Here is a 25,118-nt window from a genome sequence, read left to right as displayed (position 1 = left end):
TTTTTTAAGTAGTATGAAAATTGTATCCATTAAGTATTCAGTGAATGTCTAATCAGCCACACTCAGTGTCAATGGTGAGAACAAAGGGGGGTAAAAAGACAAATAAATCTGTGCTTTCAGTGTGAAATGTACAATAAATCATAAACATTTTGAAAATTAATTAATTCATTAGTTAATGCTCCTGTGTTTACACAGTATGAAAACGGGGCTCCAGAAGGCCCACCACTCATATAAGTATGTCCAAATTCTTACCAGAAAGCCCTTCTGCTGGATTAAAAATCAATTGTGGCTTATTGCCTAAAGTGTCACTTTTGAAAGGCATCAACAAAATATCCATTGCTCATTCTTATTCTCCATACTGAGTGTGCTTTGTTAACAAGTCAAAAGTTTTCCTAATATTCCAATATCACACTTACCCACTTTTCACTGCCAAACCTCTTGCTACAGAAACACTAACTAAACTAAATGACACCAGTTTCTGTATCATTGGGTATGCTGTTTATATACTGCAGGAAGAACTACATTTGATTTGAGGATTCTGAAAGATTTCTTGTTACCCACTGATGTTTATTTAGTAAGAAAAGTGCAGGCATAGTCAAGACCTAAGCCTCTCTCAAGCAGTGGCTTCATCACACAACTCTTAAGTAGTAAGATAAGTGGAAAGCGTAAGTAGCTCCTAAGTGTTCACTTCATGCCAGGAACCACTATGTGCTTCCTATATTATTTTTGCATTTTTATCAAGCAAACAGCATATGAGTTAAGATTCCCATTCACTTTAAAATGCTGGATATATGAGACATGAAAGACAAAGAAACTTGTTTTAGGATGCTCTGCACTAAGTGGCAGAATCCAGAATGTGCCTCAGAAACATTTCTTCAAAGCTTTCTGTCCTCCCAGCGCTCTGGAGGCACAGAGATGCACGGTGTGTGCTCGCTACCCTGTAGTAACTAGGCCTTCAATATGCCTATGCAGTGACTAGGAGCCAGGCTGCTGATACACCAATACTTAACCTCCCCAGCAATGCACATCACTGTGGAGTCTTGTCAGCAGTAAGAAAATATGCTGGTCATACTATCTCAAGAATGTTTCCCTGACATCAGTGAACACAGGCTGCAACAGTTTAAATAACCAACAGACTTACTTTATGCATGTGCAGTTGGCTTAGCAGAAACTGTAACAATATAGAGACATGGAACTTAGAAAAATCAATTAATTTTCTATGTTATCTCTTCACTGTTGAGTAAAAAAATGAATATGTCAATGCTGAATATTTAATTACAATGGCAGTGAGTGATAAAGAGGCAGGCTGGTTTTACTGAAACCATCAGAGGAACTGTCCCTAGACTAGGGCATAGTAAAGATGTAAAAAACCTTTGTCCTAGGAAAGCAGCATCTAAGATGACCAGTAAAATATAAGAAAAAATATTTGGAGACAGGGAAGCTGTATAGAAGTTTAAGAAGTCAAAATCTTTACATGAGCTAAATGAGGTCAGCTATATGCATGAAAGGTCACAAGTAAGAAAATACATATACACAAGCTACAGCAGTCACACAGATCTTCAACGTCATGAAGCTGCATGTAATATCATGTGCCGGTTAAACACAAGAAGAGAGCTGACATGTAATGAAAATTGCCAGCATATTCCAAACCATTATATATCATTCATTCATTTGATGGGCAGCTAATAACTAATCTTTCACCCAAAGTTCACCCACTTGAAAATGAGCTTGGGAGAATAGGAGGGGGGCTCTAGCAGAGACTCCTAGGAGCAGGAGCCATGGAGACTGAAGAGGATGCTAACTAGACAAGTTTCCTAGTAGAGGAAAGGAAACACCAACCCACCCACAAAAACTTCCACCCAAAGTTCACCCTGCCTACAAGAATTCCAGGGATAAAGATAGAGCAGGAACTGAGGAAATGTCCAAACAATCTCTAATCTAACCCAAGGCCCACCCCATGGGAGAGAGCCAACTTCTGACATTATCAGCGATACTCTGCTAAGCTTGCAGACAGGAGTCTAGCCGAGTTGTCCTCTAGTCTCGACCCAGCAGTGCCTGGACACAGATGCTGAGGAGTCTTGTGGAAAAGCAGGGGGAAGGAGAAAAGGACAAGGACCTGGAGGTGACAGGAGCTCCACAAGACCAACAGAGCCAACAAGCCAGGGCCCAGAGGGGCCTGCTGAGACTGAAGCAGCAACCAAGGACGCTGCATGGATTGGACTTAGGCTGCCTTCCCAATGTAGCTGATGGGCAGCTAGGGCTTCATGTGGGTCCTGTAGTCAGGAGAGCAGAGCTATCTTTGGTATGGACTCTCTTGCCAGCTTTTTGATCACTTCCCCATGGCCGGACTGCTTTACCAGCCCACAGGGGAAGAGTATAAGCTCAGTCCTGATGAGATTTGATGGGCTGGGGCAGATGGGGAGGGGGGCTCCAGTTATCTGAGAAATAGGGGAGGGGGAGAGGAAGGTGGGACTGGGAGGAAAAGAGAGATGTGGCTATGATCAGGATGTAAAGTGAATAAATAAAAAGTGGATGTTGTAGAGTTGAGACACACAAATAGAGTAGTTTGTTCATTTACAAAAAAAAAAAAAAGCTTTGTTCATAGGCTGACCTCTGAAAATAGATGTAACTGTTTACCAGTCCTATGTACAAATGTAATTCTTTAAAACACTATTATTTTGCTAGTTTCATCTTCATTAATACACAGGTGAAAATCTTAAGTGGTTTGCTGACCTTGTAGATATAACCGAGAAACAGAGAAGCCAGCACCAGAGCCTCAAACCTAAGCCATTGTATGACCATGAGGCATTGTTCTCACAAATGAAAAAGGACTGCACGGTCACAGAGGAAATGGCTCATTACCTTGGATGCTGCTGTTGTGCTCGCACTTTGTGGAGCTTCCTGAGGTTTACTGCTTCCATGGGAAGATTTGTTTCCCCTGTCTCTCTGCCTCTGTCGACATTCTAAACAGTTTCTCACAGCTACACAACAAACTAAAAAAAAAAATCAGAAAGACATTAACATACACACTGTTGACATGGATATATAGGAAAAATGTTTTAAATGTATTTCTTTTTCTGTATGTTTCTTTTTCTGCCGTCCGTTATTACCTTTGAAATTAATTAGATAAATTTCAAATTATGAAATACAACAATGAAAGAACAATACATATAGAATATATATTAAATAAAATACTGATGCACTCCCAGTCAGAAGAAACAGATTACCAGGGCCTTTCAGACTCCCAAAGTAAGTTTTCATAATTCTATAACCATCCATGAATCACTATTACAAATGTTGTGCATCAATGAAAAATTTAGCAACTTAAAATGCCTATGGGAGAGGAAGATGGTTCATTGGGTAAGAGCATTTGCTGTACAGGCATGGGGACCTAGGGTCAAATCCCTTTCACCATATAAAAAGCTAGGTATGGTCACTCATAATTGTAATATGAGAGGACACCCTAGCTCTCCAGTGAGAGACTCTTTCTCAAAGGAATAAAGTGGAGAATGATAGAGGAGGATACTGAAAATCATCTTCTGACGTCCATACATGCATGCACTGGCAGGCATACCCACACATATATACAAACACACATACATGCATGCACTGGCAGGCATACCCACACATATATACAAACACACATACATGCATGCACTGGCAGGCATACCCACACATATATACAAACACACATATATACACATAAGCCATTCAGATACACACTCATACACACACACACACAAATCATATCAGTCTTTAAAATGCTTAATAATAAGGCTCTGCTCTTGCTTCACCTATTTTGGTGACTCTCCAGAGCACTCCTTCCCACTCAGGCATCATGCACTCTAAGGCTTGTAATAGTCATCTTCACAGCAGGGGACTCTACACTCCTGTCACTAGAATTAAACCACAGACTTTGGGCCACCATTTCTCTCCCTTCCTCCTTGCCCCACTGTGGTAACACTGAGCCATTAGACTCAGGCTGCTTCTGTTCTAGGTAAGGGCTCAGCTGTGCACTGTATCTTTATTGTTGCCTGCCAAGGACACAAACAAGGTTAACAAAGGGATCTGCATTAAAATCATCTCAATGGTAAGTACCAGCCTTACTGATTTTTAAATAGTTCTAAACATGTTGGACTGTATTTGCAGGAATAAATAATAATCCTGGGCAATCTCCAATGTCAAGATGCAGTTTTTAAAACTGAGTAATCCTGGGGATCACAAGACAGTTTAAGCTATAGAATCACTAACCTGAGTCAATGCTTTCTGTACCTCCGAGCTGCACAAGCCATCTTAATGACACAGTGTGCGCGCTGCCTTAGTGTACTTACCTAGCCTTAGGCACTGCCTCATTAGCCCTCCAGAAGACATATTTTTTTCAGCTTCGATCTCACTAAAGTTTAGAGAGCTGGCAAACACAAGGACATCAACCATCGCCATGAGTCGGCTGAGAAACGTCACCGCTGTCTCTGCTGACATGCCTTGTGTCACTTCAATGTTTTCCAGTTCAGTCTTTAAAAAAGGAGAGTTAATCTTGTTTAAAATTGGGAAATAAGGCATATAACATACACTACAGGAGAACAGACATTTAGAAAATGTATGTAAGAATATAAAAAAATAAACTGATTCTACCTATCACAAGACCTTGCCAAATTTCATATCCCTACCCACTATTCTTAACTAAAATGCTGACTTTAAAATTAGTATTAGTTTAGAATACAGTATCAGTTAAAAGAGTTCACATAATTTCACAAAGATACTTAGAGACAACCACACATAACTTCTTATTCTAGTTTCAGTATAAAAGAGGCAAAAAATTGGTTTTCTCTCCTAAAATTTTCATTCGTATTTACAAATAATGTGTATCTCTTTTCTACAAATCTAATAAATTCTGGGACTGATACACAGCAATTTTCTTTATTAACAAATGAGACAACAGTCAAAACTAGAATGCATAGTAATGAATTGTCTGGCTTAAAATAATAAACTGAAGCACTAAAGGTTTCATAAAAACCTAAAGTCTAAATGGTCAGAAAGATTACTCCCTCAGCTACCTAACTGATAATCTCTGAATCCCTAGCTGGAGGATGAGGAAGCAGGAAGCAGCATAGTTAAAGAAAGTTAGACTTTCGCTAAGATATTTCCTGTGATAAAATGCCATTTCCTGCTTCCAGAGGGAACATTACAATGCATTGTTTCTTATAATGTGTGACTCCATAAGTTACAAGCAATGGCAACATTTATTCATTTACATCCTGTACTAACACTATAATGATTTTGCTTATTTTATAACTAGAATTAATTTTCCTAACGCCAGAAAGAATAAAGAAAAGAGATGCTGTGAAAATAAAAATGTTGTTCAGTGTTTCCAAAAATGGGCACACTATGAACACTGATTGATCTTATCTTTAACCAAATGGCAAAGTCAAGCACGTGGAATCGACTCCTGTTCTCATTGACTTTCATGCTGTCCTTGGACATACAGGCTGCTTACGTATCTGTGCTCTGTTCCTGACACAGCATTAAATTTAAACAGCTGTCACCACAGCTTAAAAGTTATAAGAAAAAATAGTCATTGTTAATCTATTTTCAATTGTTAAGGATAAAACACTAGCCATCGCTTAGAACAGTCAAACATTCTTAACTTTTCAATAAATTAGAATTTACTGTATCTGTAGACATGGTCTTAAATTCTTCCTCATTTCAAATTGTTGCAATAATGAGAGTGGTAGCTTACTATATTAGTTATTGCTTTCTTTTGCAGTTGGAATCTACAAATCCAACCAGTGAAATATGCTCTAATTTTAAAGTAGTGCATTAGAAACAAATATTAAGTACAGAATTATTACATTGCCCATATAATTTGGCAAACCTGTTCTAAAAAAATATCAAAAGTAAAAGGTATTCTTAACATTAAAAATAACCTACAAAATAATGCTTATTCCATCCCATTAATTTACAAGCCTGATGTTATATAAGCATCCTATGATAAAGCTTACATCATAGAATTCACACTATCTTAATATCTATCTCATCCAATTCCTGTAATTAGAATTCAAATCTGATTGCACTTGGACTCTTATTAACATTTTTCATTGTGTTATGACATTTATTGCTGTGAATAATTCAACTAATTCATCAATATATTGGGAAAATAATCCTCTTAATGAATTTTTAAAATATATAAAGATATGCCTGATTAAAAGATGGTATGAAAACTCAAAATACAACCAAGTGAAAAATTGTCTACATAAAAATAAAATTTAAAAATAAAAACCTAAAAATTACTGCAAAAGTAATACTAACCTTAGAACCCTGGACATGCATTAGACAAAACAGACAACAGACCAAAAAAAGTACAAGAAAAAGGAAATTATTAAAATTAAATGAAAATACATGTAAAATTGAAACACAAAATAATATTTTAAAAATTATATTTGATTATTTTATTAAAACAAAATTGTTAGAATATATATTCATTTCATAAAGTACATGATTATGATTAAGATTAAATATGAAATACATTTAAATTTATTTCTGTTTAAATAACTGCCTGCAAATATACACATGTAAGTATAGCAAATACAGGAGAAAGAACACCAAGTCTACGTTATAAAACAGTATCTTCCCCTAGTGGATGACTAATGAGACATTTTAAAGAGTGAACATAGAATGGCCCTGTTTAAACCCTAACTCAGTACTGACTTGAGTAGAAACAACTCAGGAAAATCAATTCTTACTTATATCAACTCTCTAGTCCTTTTCTATGAGAAAGAAATATAATTTGTTTCCTCAAATATTCAGAACCCTTCCGATACAAAAGTAAAATATTTATGTCATCACAACTTAAAACTCACCTTCTGTGTCAGAAAATAACCTGCTGATAGGACTATATAAGACCTAAAATATGGGTTTAGACAACTGCATACTAGCTAAGAGTTTGTTAAGGATCTTGTCCATATAATAAAAACATAGATATTTTTCACACTAATTACAAAATTCCAATTCCTTGAGGTTTTACAACAAATGAAACTGAATGTAAATTTGAAAATAGCTATTTTCATGGTATATTCACTGGGAAGATATATAAAAAGAGTCCTGAGGCTATCAATAAGATCATTGTTATGAGATAAACATCAAAATCAAAAGTCTCATATTTTCCAACCCTACACCCTGTCAATAAATAAGTACAAATAAGATCCTCATCGTGCTTAGCACAAAGGAAAAATTGCTTTCCTTCTTTATGATGATGCCAGAAATTTCAGTTTCTATTATTTTCCTGGGACAGAGAAAAAAAAATGAAACATTTGACACTGGGTTCTGGATGGGTGACCAAAATGGTACGTTAAGATCTTGAGTGAGCACAACAAAACATGAAGAAATGTGTGGCTCCCAGTGTTCTTTGTTCTTTGCTTCTTTTCAATGTTTTCCTCCAATTCTCTGCCTTCATTCATAACTACCCGAAACAGTGTGGTAGGAAAAAAATAAATAATTCAACTGATTAGTCATGGAAAACTTAACTAAAAAACTCAACAAAATAATATCCCATTCACAAAGCAACCTCTGATTAAACTAGACAGTGAGTGATCCAAATTTATTTCTTCTTTTCATTCACAGATTGATAAGAGTTATCGCCCTGTAGCCCTGGTGGTCTGGGACTCACTATTTAGATCAGGGTGGCCTCAAACTCACAAAGAACTCTAAGGACACCTGCTTTCACTTCCCCAGTGCTAGACTCGAAGGCATGTACCATCATGCCGGGCCAAGTGTTTAAATTTTATCTGAAATATATTGCTTAAAACTATTGACTTATATTTATTTAAAACAATTTTGTGACTTATTTACTATAACACACAGTTTTAAATAATACAGGTATCCAGAGTCACAACACAAAAGTGGTTTTTAGATTGCTTATTACACTATGTGCAATGTACATCTTTTGTCTTCTTGAAGTCTTCCGTACAGGAAGATTAATCTAAGTAACTCAAAACTTCCTTCCAGAACAATCACAGTACAAGAGCAATTCAGAAATATTATTCCTGCTACGCACAGACTTCTGTGTTCATTTATGGTTTAAAACAGGAAACAGACCATCTCAAATGGCCAGCCCTCTAGAAATAGCAAACAAAAATATTCCGTTATTTGATTATCTGGCTATAAAAATGGATTATCTGTAATAACTAAATTATCTCAAACATCCTAAATTTCTGAGATTTATAAATCAAAGGCTTTTAAAATAAACTGGGATGATATGAGACAAATATGTAAAGAAGGGAGCTAGCAAAAGAACCCAGAAAGAAAGCTCTGAGAACCTTCCTACCTGGTACACATCACCTCATTACCAAACTCGATTTTTTCGCACACTTCCTGTGGGGTATTTTCCTTTAACCAAAGAACCAAGGTTGAGACCACTCTCAGCAAACAGAACAGCCCAGACTGAAACAAACACAGGTCTATCTCAAACCGAGGTTCACTCCATTTCCACATAATCCAGCCTCCATAGTAAGTCACATCTGCACCTCAGCAAAACAAGTGTGTGTTTGAACAGCCACCAATCAGCAGAGTGCAGACCTTACCTTGAGAAACAACAAAGGCTTACTTCTGGATTAGCTTTAGCTTGTTATTTTTACATTAGGCACTACAAAAAATACTTCACATCCTATTTCTCTTCTTAATATAGTACATTTAAAATGTCTAATGACGAAAATGGTATAAAAAAGGTATGTATCCTCTAAGAGAGAACTATGTTTGCTAAAATTGTTGTATTTAATAGTCAAGGAATCAACTGCAAGTTCTCATTTCATAAAAAGAATGGATTTACCTAACGTTTGACTGTTCTCGAGTAATAAGGTTTTTAGGCACATCCTTGTGCCACTCTTATTTTATGTACAACATATATAATGCAGTGTGATGAGCCCAGCCCACTGCCATTCTCCCAACAGCGCAGCTGAGCGGCTGAGACAATCAGCAGATAACTATGAGACCTAAAGTATTTACTACATAGCTCCTCACAGAGATTGCCAGCTACTGTTTGTCAAAGCCAACACTACTCCCAGATACTAAAAATAAATAAATAAATAAATAAATAAATAAATAAATAAATGGAAGTCTTCAAAGATATGAAAATCTGAAAAAAATATGCATCATTAAAACGCTAAAATACTCAAGTGTCCTAGCAGTGCCAAGGGTATCTGCTCCATTCACCTGAGTTGACAGCACACCCTTTTGGTAACTCAGAGCCTCTCTAGGGTCTCCTCCCTCTCACCTGCTCCACAATTTCTGTTTGTTTGTTTGCTTTGTTTTTTGAGATAAGGTTTCTCTGTGTAGCCTTGGCTGTCTTAGACTCACTTTGTAGACCAGGCTGGCCTCAAATTCACAGTGATCTGCCTGCCTCTGCCTCCCGAGTGTTGGGATTAAAGGCAAGTGCCACCATGGCCGGCTCTGCTCCACAATTTTGAAGTTTTATACTTGGAAGCTTCCAGCTGAAAAGCTCATATTTTCAGTGCGAGTTTTAGTCTTTATTCAGACTCCTCCCTCATTTTTTTCACTACTCTAAAACATTGGCAAGAACACTGAAATAACCCAGTAACATTAAGCAATACTTAATAACCTTCACATTTCCCCTTTATACATGAGGCATGAAAACAAAGCTACATGTTTCTTTTGAAAGAAATTGTAGCAACAATAAATAAGATTAAGTGTGCTGTGTGATCAAGTATAGGTAAAATCAGTTAATGGACCAATTAACAGAAATACAAAAACAAAAACAACAAAAAACCTGCAATAAAATTAACTTCTAACTCTGTTAAGAAAGATCTAAATAATAGGCAATTTAAAATCCCCAGCTATAGTGGTCAAAACTCTATATGTAAATATCCTTGGGAGTCAAACTTTAAAATGCCAGTATTCTCACTATGCACTGATTAATTGAGTGTTAAAGTAGTATATATAATAGGTCTATAGATCATTACACTTATTTAGTACTTTATTAATAGAAATATCTGACACTAAAATTTGGAAGATATTTAGTAATGTGGATATTTCAAACATCTCCAAATTTTAACAACTTTTTACTAAGCTACTTTACAGGGTGATCATTTTTATTCTGGATAAAAGTGTAAAAAGTCAATATTTATATTAAAGTAAATATAATCTCTTGAAATTCCTGAAAACAAATGACAACTTATATGATATTACACAAAAGTTTTGATATATCAAAAAAGAAGCACTCTCCCTGCCTGAATATAGAACACAGTTTATCAGAATTTAGTATACATCACTAAAAGAAAGTTGAGACCAGAAAGTAGGGGTACCAGCCCTCTTCAAGTATCATCAACTCCTTGTTGATGTTATTGCCAGGCTAATGCCTTAGTTTGGTTTCTAAGTAGTTCCACAAGATGCCAGTGTTGATTTGTCCTTTTGAAGTTACCAAACGAGCCCGCTTGCCTGTAACTCACTGGATGAATTCATCAGGAACACAGGGAAAAGGCCTGGGGAAAGTGCATGAGTGACAGTCTGTTGCAGCTAATATTTTAAATCTCAATGCTGTTCCAATGAATGGAATGAGAAGAAGAACCATGAAAGAAACTCATGTTACTGATGCAATAAAGCCTGGGACCAATGCAGGAGCACTGCTTCACTAATAGATGTGTCACTAAAACACAAGAGGGTGGCAAAGGTGTGTTCTGGGCCTTACAAACAAGGTTCTTATAAGAAGAAAATAGGCTCAATAGCAAGTGGAAGTTGTATTCTTCCCCATATAATCAGGTTATACCTAAATGGAGTCATTTTTACATAAGTAAAAAATATTTTGTAAAACTCTGTGACTCTGGAGAATCAAACTCAAGACCTACAAATGTTAGACAGGAGTACTGCTACTCAACTACAGACACCCCATTCCTGAACTAAATATAAGATAAAATGTACATAAAACTTAACATTCATCTGTTTCATTTTTAAAGGACATCCAAGATCAATACTAAATGCTTTCCAAATTGATAGTATTAGTATTTTTCAATGTTTTCTAGAGAATGAGAAATAGATTTTTAAGGGCAAATTGGTAGATAAAGACAGACTATGTTACAAATGGATTTTAACAGCTTACTACTATGTAAGATTTAAAGATGTATGCAACATCAAAACTAAAAAAAAAAAAAACAACAACAAATATTATAGTTATGTTCGTCCAGATTTCACCAAAAATACTTGAGAAATACTGTAATCAATATACACAGGAAGATCCAAAAGCTGGTAAGTAAAATAGACTAGAATATAAATCTAATATATGGCTTCAAACTACCTGCAGGAGAAACTGTTAAAATCTGCCTGTTTACTATATCTGAAAGAATTAAAAGGCAGAACTCATGTCATTACAAAATATAACCACTAGGTGGGGATAAAGAACTTACAGTTGGTGATGTTGCTGCTGAGAGCAAAGGTAAAATTCCTCCACAGGCAATGATGATGTTGTCTACCATTTGGGAAATGAGGTGTATTGTGTTATGTACAAAAATAATGTTTTCATTGCTGTTGACAAAATCCATTACAGACTTTGTAGAATGGCTGAAACAGAAAAACATGATTACTTCCTTTGTGTAACTGCAAAAAGTTTAGATACTTTATTCAAAATAAAAACAAAACAACCACAAAATATAAAAGTACTAAAATTTTTTAATTGGATTATCAGAACAAAAACAACTCAAAATTCAAACATATTATTTCTGCAAGGCGTGTGTGTGTGTGTGTGTGTGTGTGTGTGTGTGTGTGTGTGTGTGTGTCCCCATGTGTATTAAACAAATACAATATTCTTGTTGTTTCTTGGGTTTTATAGAATGGACATCACTACTCCAAAGCTGGTCTAGAACTCACCTCCATTTCACATCTCTGATTATTAGCTAGTTTCTAAGACATCTGAGTAGCTCTGAATTTAACTAAAACTAGTTTGGTTGCATCCTGTGGAGAGGAAGTTCCAATTGTGGTTCTGAGCACACCTTCCGCCACCAGGAGGAAACGTGTGATGTGAAACATCACAGAAGGGAACTGGCAGATGTCCAAGAATTATTGCAAATGAAAAGGAAGACCACAGGGTCGGTCAGCAGCAGAATTTTCCATATAAAATATGCAATGAAAGTGCCAAAAAAAATGTAACTGCCTTACTGTGGTTAGATGCTTTCCTCTGTCCTAAAAATTATCTTTAAAAAAATTGTATACACTTATGTTTAGAAATCCTCATGAGCATCAATAAAAGAAAGCAATGATACACAGTTTGTTGTTGGGAGGAGAATTGGGCAAATCACCTTTTCATCCCACAGAGTGACGTTCACACCAGCAGTCATGCGTTTCATGCTATCTATTTTCCAAAGTCATCTCAAGGTACACAGCATGCAACATTGCAATGCGTCTACGCCTAGCTTACAAACACAGCGATCAAATCAAACACAAAAACCCTCTTGCCAGACATACTGGCAACTTCCACAGTGGCCATGTCATCTTCCTCACAGAGCAGTCCAGGTTTTGGTCCATGCACTGGTTGGCCTTACTAGTTACTGGGTTATTAATCAGTCCTGGGCCACACAGCCTAGTCGTTAGAAACACATTTCTTTTGCAGGGTTATAATTGAATGTACAACCTAATAGACCATATAGGAGAAATTTCTTGAGGGGTTTCAAGGAAAAAAATAGATGGAAGGAAAGAAGAAAAAAATAGAGCAGGGAGAAGAAAAAGAGTGAGGGGTGGAGGTAGAAAGGAAGAAGATTGTGCCTTTTAACAACCTCAAGTGGCACCTTTAATCCTAACGGAGAGCAAGGAGAAGTGTGGAAGACAGCCTCAGTCTGAGGCTGAGACACAATGGATTAGATCTCTGAAAATACAGTACTTTGTTGCTTGCAGTCATCACGTTCCAAAGTTTACACACCTGTACATGTGAATGACACATCTCCTGACTGAGAAATGTATTGTGAATCTGCTCTTAGAAAACTGTATTAATTTTTTTAAGCAACCATTTAATTCAGATAGATGTAAACCAACATCCACTAACTGCTGATACTTACAGGTTCTAGTGACAACATGTTATAGGCTACTTTAACATTTCATATGGGTAATAAATGTTATATTTTTTACTAAACAATAATATAGTGCATAGTACTCATTTTAACAAGAGAAGATGAAATTACAGAAGTATAAACCAAAACTTGTTATGTAGAGCAAGCAATCCCAAATTTTAAATTTCTGCTTTAACTCTTAAGCTAAATTGTTTACACAGCTAGAGATTTGTACACCAGATGTCATAAAAAGTATACTTGATACAAATATTTGTCTATCAAACCTTAAATATTTAATTTTAAAAGCAAACTTAGTTTGTATATTTATTTGATAAAATAAATCATTTAGCTAGTTGACATAGTAAATAAAAATATTCATTTTTCTCAACCTACAGAGTTGGCTCAGTGGTAAAGAACACTTTTTGTTCTTTCCAAGGACCTGGGTTCAATTCCCAACATCCACATGGTGGTTCATAACCATCTGTAACTCCGATTTCAGGAAACCAAGCGCCCTCCTCTGACTTCAGCAGGCCCCAGGCCATGGACATGGTATATAGACATACATACAAAATAAAACGCACATACACGTACAACAAATTTTTAAAAATATATTCATTTTCTTAACTGAAGGTCATCATATGTAGGGAAGAAACCACTGTACCTTCTCCACACGTGCACATCTGTCTCTAAGGCAAACAGCAGGTCAGTGAGAAGCCGCTGGTGCATTGGAGACCACTTAAACTCAGGGATCCGGAACATGGTAGTCCGGGGGCCAGGGCTGAACTGGCGCCGCTGTTCCTCAGTCATTGGCATTCCTCGAAATCCTAAATCAACTCGGAGATCTCGGTCTTGTTGGGTGATAGATCGGCCCTGAACAGCCTAAACGAAGAGAAGGTAAACTTTGGTGGAGCACAAAAGAAATGTGAGAGTAAAAAAATACAGTGTGAATACTGGAGCGAATAGGAGGTTTAGATCCAACTTTTAGTAGGAGAGAGTCTTTCAAACTCCTTAACAGAAATTCTTCCCACCTAAAGTCTGCTGGTGGGACTTCTGTTTTGACACTGTAGAATCTAGGCAAGGCCATCAAAAGACAACACTAAAGCTCATACTAAAATCCAGATCCTTTTTTCCTACTCCCAGGATCTTCGTGCTAGTAAAAAATGGCCTTTGTGAAAGAAAGTATGCATGCAATGAAGCCAATGGATGCATGTCATCATTTAATTATAACTAAAAACACATGGTGAGAAGAAATATTACTGTTGGGGATTCAAATTAACTTCAAAGCACATTTCATTCACAATACTTCAGTAAAAAAATAAGCATACATGATGCTTAAAAAAGGACAGAAAATGTCTGTGTACTCTCAATAAAAATGGGCAAGCCTAGTGATTGATTATTGGGCCCAGTGAGTAATGACGTTCTCCTGCGTTTGAAATCTGTACCTTTTTCAATATTCCCTTTCCCTGCCAACTATCACTGAAGTATAACTGCCACCAAAATGGAAACTGGTAGTTAACAAACAAACAAAATAAATAAACAAACCTTTCCCACATACAGAATATATAATCCAGACAAAATAGTGAGGCGTGGCTTACTCTTTTCAGTACTGGAACTGAAATGGAAACATAAACTTACCTTCAATGAGATGAAAAGGCAAGGAGAAAGTCCACAGGGTTAACAGAACTAAAACTTAATTGTCATAATATCATTAAGTCTTAACCATAAAGTATCAGTTTAGTCCAAAAATTAAGTAGTCACAACTCAAATGTCTCAGAAGACATAGTGTTTTTGGCTTAACTGCAGACTGGCCCAAACCACACCACTAACATTTGCTAACTGTCAAGCCTAAGCAGCTTCCTTTTTAAAAGATAACAAATTCTATCACTGTGTTTGTGAAGAAAACTCTCATTGGTAATAATTCCAAATTTTCTCAGCTATGTAACCTGTCTCACAAGGGTGATGTGGGGATTGAATCTGAGAAATCCACTGCAGTGGCTGGAGCACAGCGGGCATCTGAGAGGTGACAATCCTAACCGTTCCCTATCGCTCATGCTTCTGCAGGCTGGCTCCCAGTCCTCTCTTGACAGGGCTGGCCTGCATCACCTCGTTAGAATGAAAATCCCAGGTACAAAGGGGTCAATGTAGTCAGTCATAAATGATAAGCACGGCCGAAGACCTTAACTGTCACAGTTTAATTTACTGTACGACAGAGGATCTTAGGCCAGAGGTTGAGCAGAATTAGAGCAACGTGACAACACTGGGAATTCAATTCAGATTGCTTGGATATCATATCCATATGCACACCACTCCATTCTGACAGCTCTACTTTACATGGATTTAAGTGTAGTATTAGTCTAAGAAACCACTTTGCAGGTAACAACTCAGTGCCTATCTGATGCTTCTGTTTACTTCTAGAATTCCTGGGAGATGGCTTACTTGTGTTGTAGCAGTGGTCTGGATTTTTCGGATTTCCTTTCCTGATTCTTTGCCATCATCAGATCGCTCAGTGTCTGAAATTATACTTCCTGCATCAATATTTGGTACAATTTTGCTATTGGAAGACTCTGTTTCCAAGGTTGTAGCAGTCATTTCAGCATAGTCTAAACCCTTAGTTGATGATGCTAATTCTCTCTCAGAGACACTGCTCACTCCATCTGAAGTTGTATGAACTCTAAAGTCTTTCTCTTCCATAATGCTGGACGTGCAAGCTAAGTCTACACTTGCAGTCATGTGAGCAAGCAGTCCAAGATCATCACTGACACCAAGATGCACTTGTGTGTCTTGAATATTTGGGATGATGTGATTGCTAGAAAGTTCTGGAAGTAGTTTCTCCTCCTGTTTCGGTATTTTATCAAAGAGGAAAGACGTGCTACTATTTGGAAGCTCCTCCTTCTCATCTGCCAGTGTGATCAATGGACCATTGTCCTTGTCTTCGTTTTTTTTAATGATGCCCACACTTCCGTGCACATTGTTCTGGAGCTTCTCAACTGCGGCACTGTACACATTATCCAACAAGGACTCCACTTCCACAAGGGCACCATTCTCTCCACCCACCAAGGTCTCCGGTGATAAATCCATGTCATCAAGCTTTACTTCTGTCGCTTCCACTTTCTCGGCTTTTATGTCCACTAGAAGATCATGCACTTCCACGTGCACTCCACTGCCAGTTCTATCTGAAGTTCCAAGAATATCATCTGATACCTTGGTTGACATGAGCAAGTCGCGTGTGTCCGTGCTGACTGGGTAGTCTGTCTCACTCTCTGGGCTCTGGCTTTGGGAAAGGTCTTCGATCTCCCGGATTTCCATTCCTCCTTTTGCTCCTGTTGTCTGTGAGGAAAGACCAGAGATGGTGCTCACGTTTCCTTTCTTTCCCTTCTTAATGTTCTCCTCCTCTTGTCGCTGATACTCCTCATACATTTTCGCCAAGTATTCTTTGTGTGCTTCATAAGTAACCTAGGAGATAAGTAAAGAGAACACTGAGGTATCGTGCATATGCCAAGAGAAAGAAATAAGAGCAACAGAATTTCCATAAAATAGCAAAAATGGTACAAGGAATTTTAAGATTTAATTAATGAAATAATTGGTTTTATTATGTAATTGGAAACAATGATGAAATACAGCAGTCCATTATTTCCTGACATGTCTCTACACACGTGGCTAACTACAATATTAAGGTTCTGTTGTACAGGTTAAGCATCCAATGCTAGACAACATCATCTGAGAACTTGTGAACACTGTTTAGGCTTAAGGACTTGACAGATGATAAGACCCAACATCTAACTACTATGACAGCTTTCACATAGCTACTGTGTTATTGTCACCCATCACAACCACTACTGAAAGTTCCTCTGATGAGCTTGTAAGTATAAGACATTTAGAAGGTACTACATAAGTTTTATACACAGATATGTGACTGAATTAGGAATATCAGGACATGTTCTGAACAAGAACTTGTAATTCTTTTCTTTGTTATATTAAACTTATTAAAGCAATGACAAATGCAGGGTGTGCATGTTGCAAAATGTAGGACTTCAACAGACACAATTTCTTCTAAAGTTTTCTAATATTAAAAAATATTTTCTTATGGCACACAAAATTAATTTACATTAACCTGAGTACTAATGGGGTTTTTTGAATGCCCTTTCTTTAAAGAATATCATGATATAAAACCTGTTTCTTATAGAAAAAAAACCTCCCCAATCATGGGGGCTTGCAACCTGTTACCCACGGACCACATCTATTTGTCATCTATTTTGATAAGTAAAATTTTATTATAATACAACTATTAATTGATGTACTTTTACTTTTTGTCTGTTTTCACACTACTCAGGTCTCTAAAGTCATTTTCTAATTTCTATTAAAAATAATTATATGAGTTTTCTACACTACAAAACTTAATTGCAACATAGCTGGATTAGCAGCCTAATTTCAGATGTCCATGTTGCTTCTCTGATGCTGCAGGTTGAGGTATCACAACTTTGGATTACTAGAATATAATGAGCACATACATGTACTTCTGTCCTTGTCAAAGACAAATGATATTTAAAATTTAAAATGGGGTGACAGAATGTTAGAATTAAAAAATATTAAAAGATACTTTATGTAGTTGTTTGAATAAGAATGGTCCCCATAGGCACATATATTTGAATGCTTACTCACCAGGGAGTGGCACTATTTGAGAAGGATTAGAAGGATCAGGAGGTGTGGCCGTCATGGAGTAGGTGTGGCCTTGTTGAAGGAAGTGTGTCACTGGGAGTGGGCTTTGAAGTTTCAAAAGCACACATTAGACCCAGTGCCTACTCCCTACGGCTAAGGATGGAGCTCTCGGCTACCTCTCTAGCACCATGCCTGCTCTCATGTCACCATGCTCCCCACCATGACAGTTTCACCTCTGAAACTGTAAGCAAGTCAAAATTTAAATGTTTTCTTTTATAAGCACTACCTTGTTTATAAGCATTGTCTTGGTCATGGTATGTCTTCATAGCAATATAACACTAACTATAACACTACAATTAAAAATATTATTAAGGGTACATGCCTTTAATCCCAACACTAGGGAGGCAGAAACAGAAGGCCTTTTGTAAGTTTAAGACCATCTGAGTCTACAAAGCAAGTTCCATGCCAGACAGAACTACACTGACACTGTCTCAGTTACTCTTGGCACCTCTTTTTCTGAGAAAGCATTTCTTATTGGTTTGGGGTCTATGGTTTTGGCTAGAGTGACTGGCTGGCCCAAGAGCACTGGAATCTACCCATCTTGCTCCCCAGCACAGGAAGTGAAGTGTGTGCAGCCACACCAAGCCTGTTATGTAGATGACGGGGATCCAAATTCAGCTCCTTGAGCTTGTATGGAAAGCACTGTATCCGTTTAGCCAAGCCCCGTTTAAATGTATCTATTATTCATTTAAGAATGAAAAAAGTCTGACTACTTTAAAAGTATATTTAAAAGTACATTTCAGTTACCATGTAATATACTTGTAAGAATTGAGCATGGTTTTGTTAAAAACAACAACAACAACCTGTTCCCATACTTGATACAAACAAATACAGTAAAATTTTCAACTGAGGGGACAATGAGATGGCTCACCAGGGAAAGGTGTTTGCCACCAAGCCTGAAGACCTGAGTTCAATCCCTGGAACCTAGAGGTGGAATGAGAGAACCAACTTCCAAAACTACCACAGACGCAAGCGTACATGCACATCCCTCTTGTGACATTAACTTTCAAGTGTTATTAAAATCATTCCTAATTTATAAACTTCATGTTTGAGTTAAATGATCCTGAAACCACCTTTAGATTCTCCAGTCTCACCAAAGGGCAAAAAAAGTACAATATCAAAACTTGGGTAAAGGAATGAGCCATGACTGAGAATGTCCACCAGGTGGCACCAAATGAGAGCTTATAAAGCATGCTAGGTTCCTGTTACCTTGGAATGGGCTATTGAGAGTGTGTCCACCCAGACCCTCCAGCCTCCCCATTCATATTTTATTGCGTGATACAAAAGAATCCGGAAAATGTTGTAGACCATCTCAGTAATCTTCTGTTCCTCAGACGTTTTTGGATTGATATAGCCAAGAGAAAACATCCAATCCTGCCATACTGAACACTGCAGTAAGCATCTAAGAAGAAAAAAGGGTTCACTAAAAATATCAAAATTACAACTTACTATTTTGAAATGCATATAAAATAATTAAAATATAATCTGAGTATATAATTATTCTAGTACTCTTTATTCTATCATCTCCATCAATTTCTTTCTTTCTTAAGAGAATTTGAATTATTAATCAAATCACTTACTAAGTCTCATGGTTAGAGTGAGTTACGGTTTCTGGTCTTCTCGTCACCATCAGCACTCACAATATACCCAATGTTATCTACAAACACCCCAATCCAACTGCACTAGCCTGGGTACCACACCACTTTACACACAATACATAAAACTTGTCAGAAACATAGGAAATGACCACATGCAAGAGTTCACAGACTCAGACTGTGCATCACGTCTGAGCTAAGGAACTTTAAACGCATGACAGAAAAATACTGGTGAATATGGGGCAAACCCAACATAATGAATATTTAAAGGCACTGTTGATGACAGGTGTCAGAGATAGTGACTGCATTCTAAGTACAAAGCATGTATCTGTATATTCATATATTCATTTATTAAATATACTAGGACAACTAAATAAAAGCATATAAAACTGATAAAAGTATGATGAAATAAATTACTTCTAAGAAACACAGGCCTTAGCAAGTGATTTAAGAGTATTTAACAAAATATTTGAACTTTTTATTTGAAAGTGGTTGAAAATCAAGAACACAAAAAATATTAAGCTAGTATAAAAATCACAGCTTACCTTCTATTTTCACGGCTGTTGCTGAAAAGCTTAATCATGTCAGATAAGAACAACCGACGGACTTCCATCAATTCTGCACTTGGTGTTGAGTTCTTTAACAAAGTTGCCACTACCTTAAGAATCACTATAAACAAACAAAATCTGAATTAAAATGCAAAGACCTAACTAAGACATGTCACACAAACTAATTTTCAACTAAATGCTTAGCTCTGACAGTGGAGCTGTAACTGTCATGAAATGGGGACCCCAGAAGGACACAGGCAGATAGGGAAAACTCTGATTTAGTCCCGCGGTCACCACATGACTACCACATAACTGTAAAGAGTGACATCTGCTCACTTGGGTTCTGGATTTTCACTGTGGAGTCTGGCTCTGGATGGGGCTTATGCACAACTTGAGTACACACTTGCTCTGTCAAAATCTGAAAGATGAAGAATTTAAACTTCATTTAGAGAAAAAAAAGTAAAAAAACTGTAAATATAGATATAAGTAAAGAACCTGTAAGAGATTTTGAATAATTTCAAATGAAAAGAAATAACTTTCCCAAAAGAGCTTTCTAAAATTACACGTCTTAACTCTAAAGTCTATGTCTCAAATTTTACTTACTTTGGATAAAGGCAAAAGCCAGATGCTGTATCTATAGAAGGAAAGAATAGTAGCTAATAAAATTAGTTCTGTTTGAAGTATGCTTTCTGTATACACTTTTCCTTTTCTTCTCAGACTAAACAGAGAACAGGGTATTTACACAGACAAATGAGTTAGATGAAAAATGAACTGACTTGAAATAAGACACTGGTCTATTATTACTTTAGTGATAAAGACTGAATAGAACTATCTATACGCACTATTTAAGAATGAACAGTGTTAAACTAAACAGTATCAGAATGCTTTCTAAACATGATTGATTACATGGCGCTGTCAGGTGAAGTAAAAATATCTTTAAATAACATATATATATATATATATATATATATATATATAAAAAACAGTAGCTGGTATCTACCAAAAGGAGTTTCTATACCAATTTTCCCAAAAGCCCAAAGTTCAAGATTCCAGATAATTCTCATTATAAATATGATACTCAAAATAACTGCATACTTGCAGGGAAAATACAAAACCATGTTCCCCTATGATAGAGTTCAAACCTCTTTCAACAAAGAGAGAATAAGTCACATGGTTCAAAGCACCACTGATTTTCCTGTTGTCTTTTTAAAGCTTTGCTCTATCATGTGACACTGAGGAAAGTAATGGTAGTGCATATCAATAACCTGCCATAAAGATTACAGGGTCCCTGTGTGAAAGTACTTTATGATTGTAACATATTCAAATATGAAAGGTTTATACAAGTTATATGAACATATTTGGGAACCGACTTCAGCATTTGTTTGTTAAGAACCAGTTATGTGCCCACACACTGCCTAATGCTTAGAGATAGAAAACAGTTGTTAAGTGGAGTTACATTTCTAGCACCCATTTACTTAATTAATGTTCTGGAGACAAGCATAAATGCATGCTTCTATTAAGCAATAAAATATGGTAAACTGCCATTAAGAACCTATGTGAGATTTTAAAAGAGGGAAGGAAATAATGTGTAGAAATAGAGAGAAATAAATGTAGGTATAAACCTTTTATGGCAATTTAAGGCTCAGTCAGGTCCATGAAGGTCCTACTGACTTCTAGGAGGCATATACAGAAGCAGCTGGAGAACCCTCCCCTATGAGCTCTGTACGGATTCAACACTTGCAATGAAGCCACACTTGACAAGGGGCATACGTGTTGGAAACACGTAGATAAAGACTGATTTCTAAGAATAAAGGCAACTTTATAAGTGTGGTATTTAATACACATACTTATGAATGCAGTACTAAACATTAAATTTTATTTCATTTCATATATATTTCACATCAATTGTGTTACTGGAAACTAGCAATATAGTTTAACAGTCACTATTTTATGTACATATCAACTCAATTATAAGAGTTTTAAGGTCACCATGAAATATTTTAAACCTAATTTTCAGAATATCACCTTAAATTCACATCATTGATTACTACCATGGGTTTAGTTTTTTGCAACAGATGATAACAGCCCAAAATGATCCATTCTTCAAACTATGATGAGCTCAAAACGGTAATTCATCCAAACACAACTTTACAATTCAGCATGTTCTGCTGAGAGTGCTGACTAAAGCCTAAGTGAAGAAACATATACTGCTGAGCAGGGTTGAACAACCAGACACTGCCTTTCTAACTTTCAGTATTTACAATAATCTTGCCTTTAGAAATGAGTTCATTAATAAATCAGAATCCTTCAAAACTTATTTCTTCCAATCATTATTGCCACTTACAGGACATACAGAGTGACTAACTGGTAACAGAGCCCAGGATGACTTTCATTCCCATTTCAGAATCTCTACATCATTCAATGTCAGAGGATCCATATCTATTGAATGTTCTTCATTCTAATAGAGTCAGTAACAGCTTGTCTTTGTTTAGTAAAGACTTAATCAGAGACGCAAACCTGGATACCAGGAGAAACACATGTACTGACGTTTGGTAAGATGCTGCTGTATTCACCACTGAGCCAGCCTCAGGAAGTCTGACAGAAATGTAAGTGTGCACATGAAGATGGTATGTTCTAGTTTTAAGACTAGAGGTAGACGGGATCCAAGATGGCGGCGAGCAGTGTGGACCTTGTTTGAAAGCTCCAGCGAACAATTCATGGAATTGCACAGATTTCTGAGCCAGGAACACCAAGGTCCAAACACCACGGCAGCAGAAGTGCTCCATGGTTCGGAGGGACCAGGGTGCGGAGGACCTGCCTGCCCCTGCACACGGGAGGAGCGAGGACTTTCTCGGATCAGAGCGGCGGCGGTGGGGACAGCAGTGCCATCAGCGGCTCCGGCAGCGCCAGCGGCTCCAGCGGCACCAGCGGCACCAGCAGCGGTGGCTGAGGTTTGCAGCTCAGAGCCTTAAAGTGGAGGCAATTAGTGTGGTGGACGGTGGGAGTTGCTGCCGGAGAGGGGACTCTGGACAGGATTTGGGTCGCGTGGTGCCTTGAGACCCAGGCTGGACTCAGCGGACGGTTCGGCCTGGAGTCCTGGGTTCGCTCAGTGAGCTGTGCTGTGGAGAGGCTGGCTCGGCTCGGCGGGCAATTCTGCCCGAGGCGCAGCTCCCCTGCTGTGACGCAGGCTGGGCGGAGCGCTCAGTTATACTCTGGGTGCTTGCCCAGCGCAGACACAGTTTTCCTGCTGTGACGCGAGCGGGGCGGAGCGCTCAGTTATACTCTGGGTGCTTGCCCAGCGCAGACGCAGTTTTCCTGCTGTGACTCGAGCAGGGCAGAGCGCTCAGTTATACTCCGGGTGCTTGCCCAGCACAGACGCAGTTTTCCTGCTGTGACGCGAGCGGGGCGGAGTACTCAGTTATACTCTGGGTGCTTGCCCAGCGCAGACGCAGTTTTCCTGCTGTGACGCAAGCAGGGCGGAGCGCTCAGTTATACTCTGGGTGCTTGCCCAGCGCAGCCTTGGTTTCCCTGCTGCGACACAAGTTGGGCGGAGCGCTCGCTTCTACCCTGGGTGCTTGCTCAGCGCGGTCTCAGTTTCCATGCTGTGACGCAAGCCTGGCGAAGCGCTCACTTCTACCTTAGGTGCTTGCCCAGCGCAGACGCAGTTTTCCTGCTGTGACGCGGGCTGGGCGGAGTGCTCAGTTATACCCTGGGTGCTTGCTCAGCGCAGCCTTGGGTTTCCTGCTGTGACACAAGCTGGGCGGAGCGCTCACTTCCACCAGGTGCTTGCTCAGTGCAGTCGCAGTTCTCCTGCTGTGGCAGACGGTTCAGGCCCTGAGAAACTAGCTGAGCTCGACGCGTGGCTCTGGCCCAGTATCCCTGGCTGGATTTAGCAGGGGACCCAAAAGGTTGTGGATACCTTGGCCTGACCCAACGATCATTCAGAGACCCAGAACGATTGCAGGACCCACAGCAAAGGGGAGCTGAGGATCACTGGTGGTGAGAGCCCAAAACTACAGGGATAACCTCCTGCCATCCACACCAGTGAAGTATCAGGGCTTCCAGCCTACGGAAATCGTGAGAAAACAAGTGAATCTATCATCAGACTCCCTCCACTCAACTCTGGAAGTTACCCAACAAAAACAGAGACGGCAAGATGTCTAAGGGACAGCGTAAAAGCATTCGCAAAAAAAAACCAAAACAACATGACGTCTCCAGTTCCCAGCTATCCCAAAGAAAACAACCCGGAGAACTCACATACAACGGAAACACAAGAAAATGACCTCAGATCCTTGGTAATGAGGATGTTAATGGAGGAAACAAATAAAATTCAAAATCAGATGCAGAAAGAAGCAGTGAAGCAGGTGTGAGACATAAAAGAAGCACATAGAGTGGAACTGGAAAATTTTCAGGAAAATATAAACAACCAGATGAAAGAAATTTAAAAATCTGTTCAAGATATGAAAATCAAAATGGATTCAATGATAAACACACAGACAGAAGTAAAACGAGAACGTGAGGCCTCAGAGAAGAAGGCGAATGACACAGTGCAGAGCTTTTCTAACAGAATCCAAGAGATGGAAGAACGAATCTCAAGTCTAGAAGATACAATAACAGATCTTGAAGCAACCAATAAAGAAAATGCCAAATCTGGAAAACTCCTGACACAAAACAACCAAGAAATTAAGGACACCATGAAAAGAAGAAATCTGAGGATAATAGGCATTGAAGAAAGAGAAGATATCAGACTCCAAGGCCCAGAAACTCTTCTCAACAAAATCATAGAAGAAAATTTCCCCAACCTAAAGAAAGAGATGCCTATAAACATACAAGAGGCATACAGAACACCAAATAGAATTGACCAGAAAAGAAAAACTGCCCGTCACATAATAATCAAAACACAAAACATACAGAACAAAGACAAAATATTAAAAGCTGCAAGGGAAAAGGGCCAAATAACATTTAATGGCAAACCTATCAGAATTACACCCAACTTCTCAGCAGAGACCATCAAAGCCAGAAGGGCCTGGACAGAGATCCTGCAAACCCTAAGAGACCACAGATGCCAGGCCAGACTACTTTACCCAGCAAAACTATCAATAAACATTGATGGAGAAAACAAAATATTCCATGACAAAACCAAATTCAAACAGTACCTATCCACAAATCCAGCTTTACAGAAGGTACTAGAAGGAAAACTCCATCCCAAAGGGTCAAGC

At 38.1% G+C, this 25,118-nt stretch overlaps 1 protein-coding gene across 5 annotated transcripts in view; it reads right to left on the bottom strand.

Moving 5' to 3' along the window:
- Nucleotides 1–25,118, bottom strand: part of NBEA (neurobeachin) — a 545,308-nt gene that overhangs the window by 363,183 nt on the left and 157,007 nt on the right. For all 5 annotated transcript variants that reach the window (XM_084768707.1, XM_084768708.1, XM_084768709.1 and 2 more), the window contains 8 exons: nt 20,236–20,317; nt 19,897–20,020; nt 18,966–19,158; nt 15,477–16,493; nt 13,702–13,919; nt 11,409–11,562; nt 4,332–4,512; nt 2,863–2,993 (listed from right to left, as the gene is read on the bottom strand). In XM_084768707.1, the coding sequence (XP_084624833.1) occupies nt 2,863–2,993; nt 4,332–4,512; nt 11,409–11,562; nt 13,702–13,919; nt 15,477–16,493; nt 18,966–19,158; nt 19,897–20,020; nt 20,236–20,317 (2,100 nt within the window). The remainder of the gene's footprint in view (nt 1–2,862; nt 2,994–4,331; nt 4,513–11,408; nt 11,563–13,701; nt 13,920–15,476; nt 16,494–18,965; nt 19,159–19,896; nt 20,021–20,235; nt 20,318–25,118) is intronic.

This window comes from Acomys minous, assembly GCF_964271855.1.
Source record: "Acomys minous genome assembly, chromosome: 19".
NCBI lineage: Eukaryota > Metazoa > Chordata > Mammalia > Rodentia > Muridae > Acomys > Acomys minous.
Note: the sequence above shows the minus strand (reverse complement) of the source record. Positions and strands in the feature narration are given on the sequence as shown.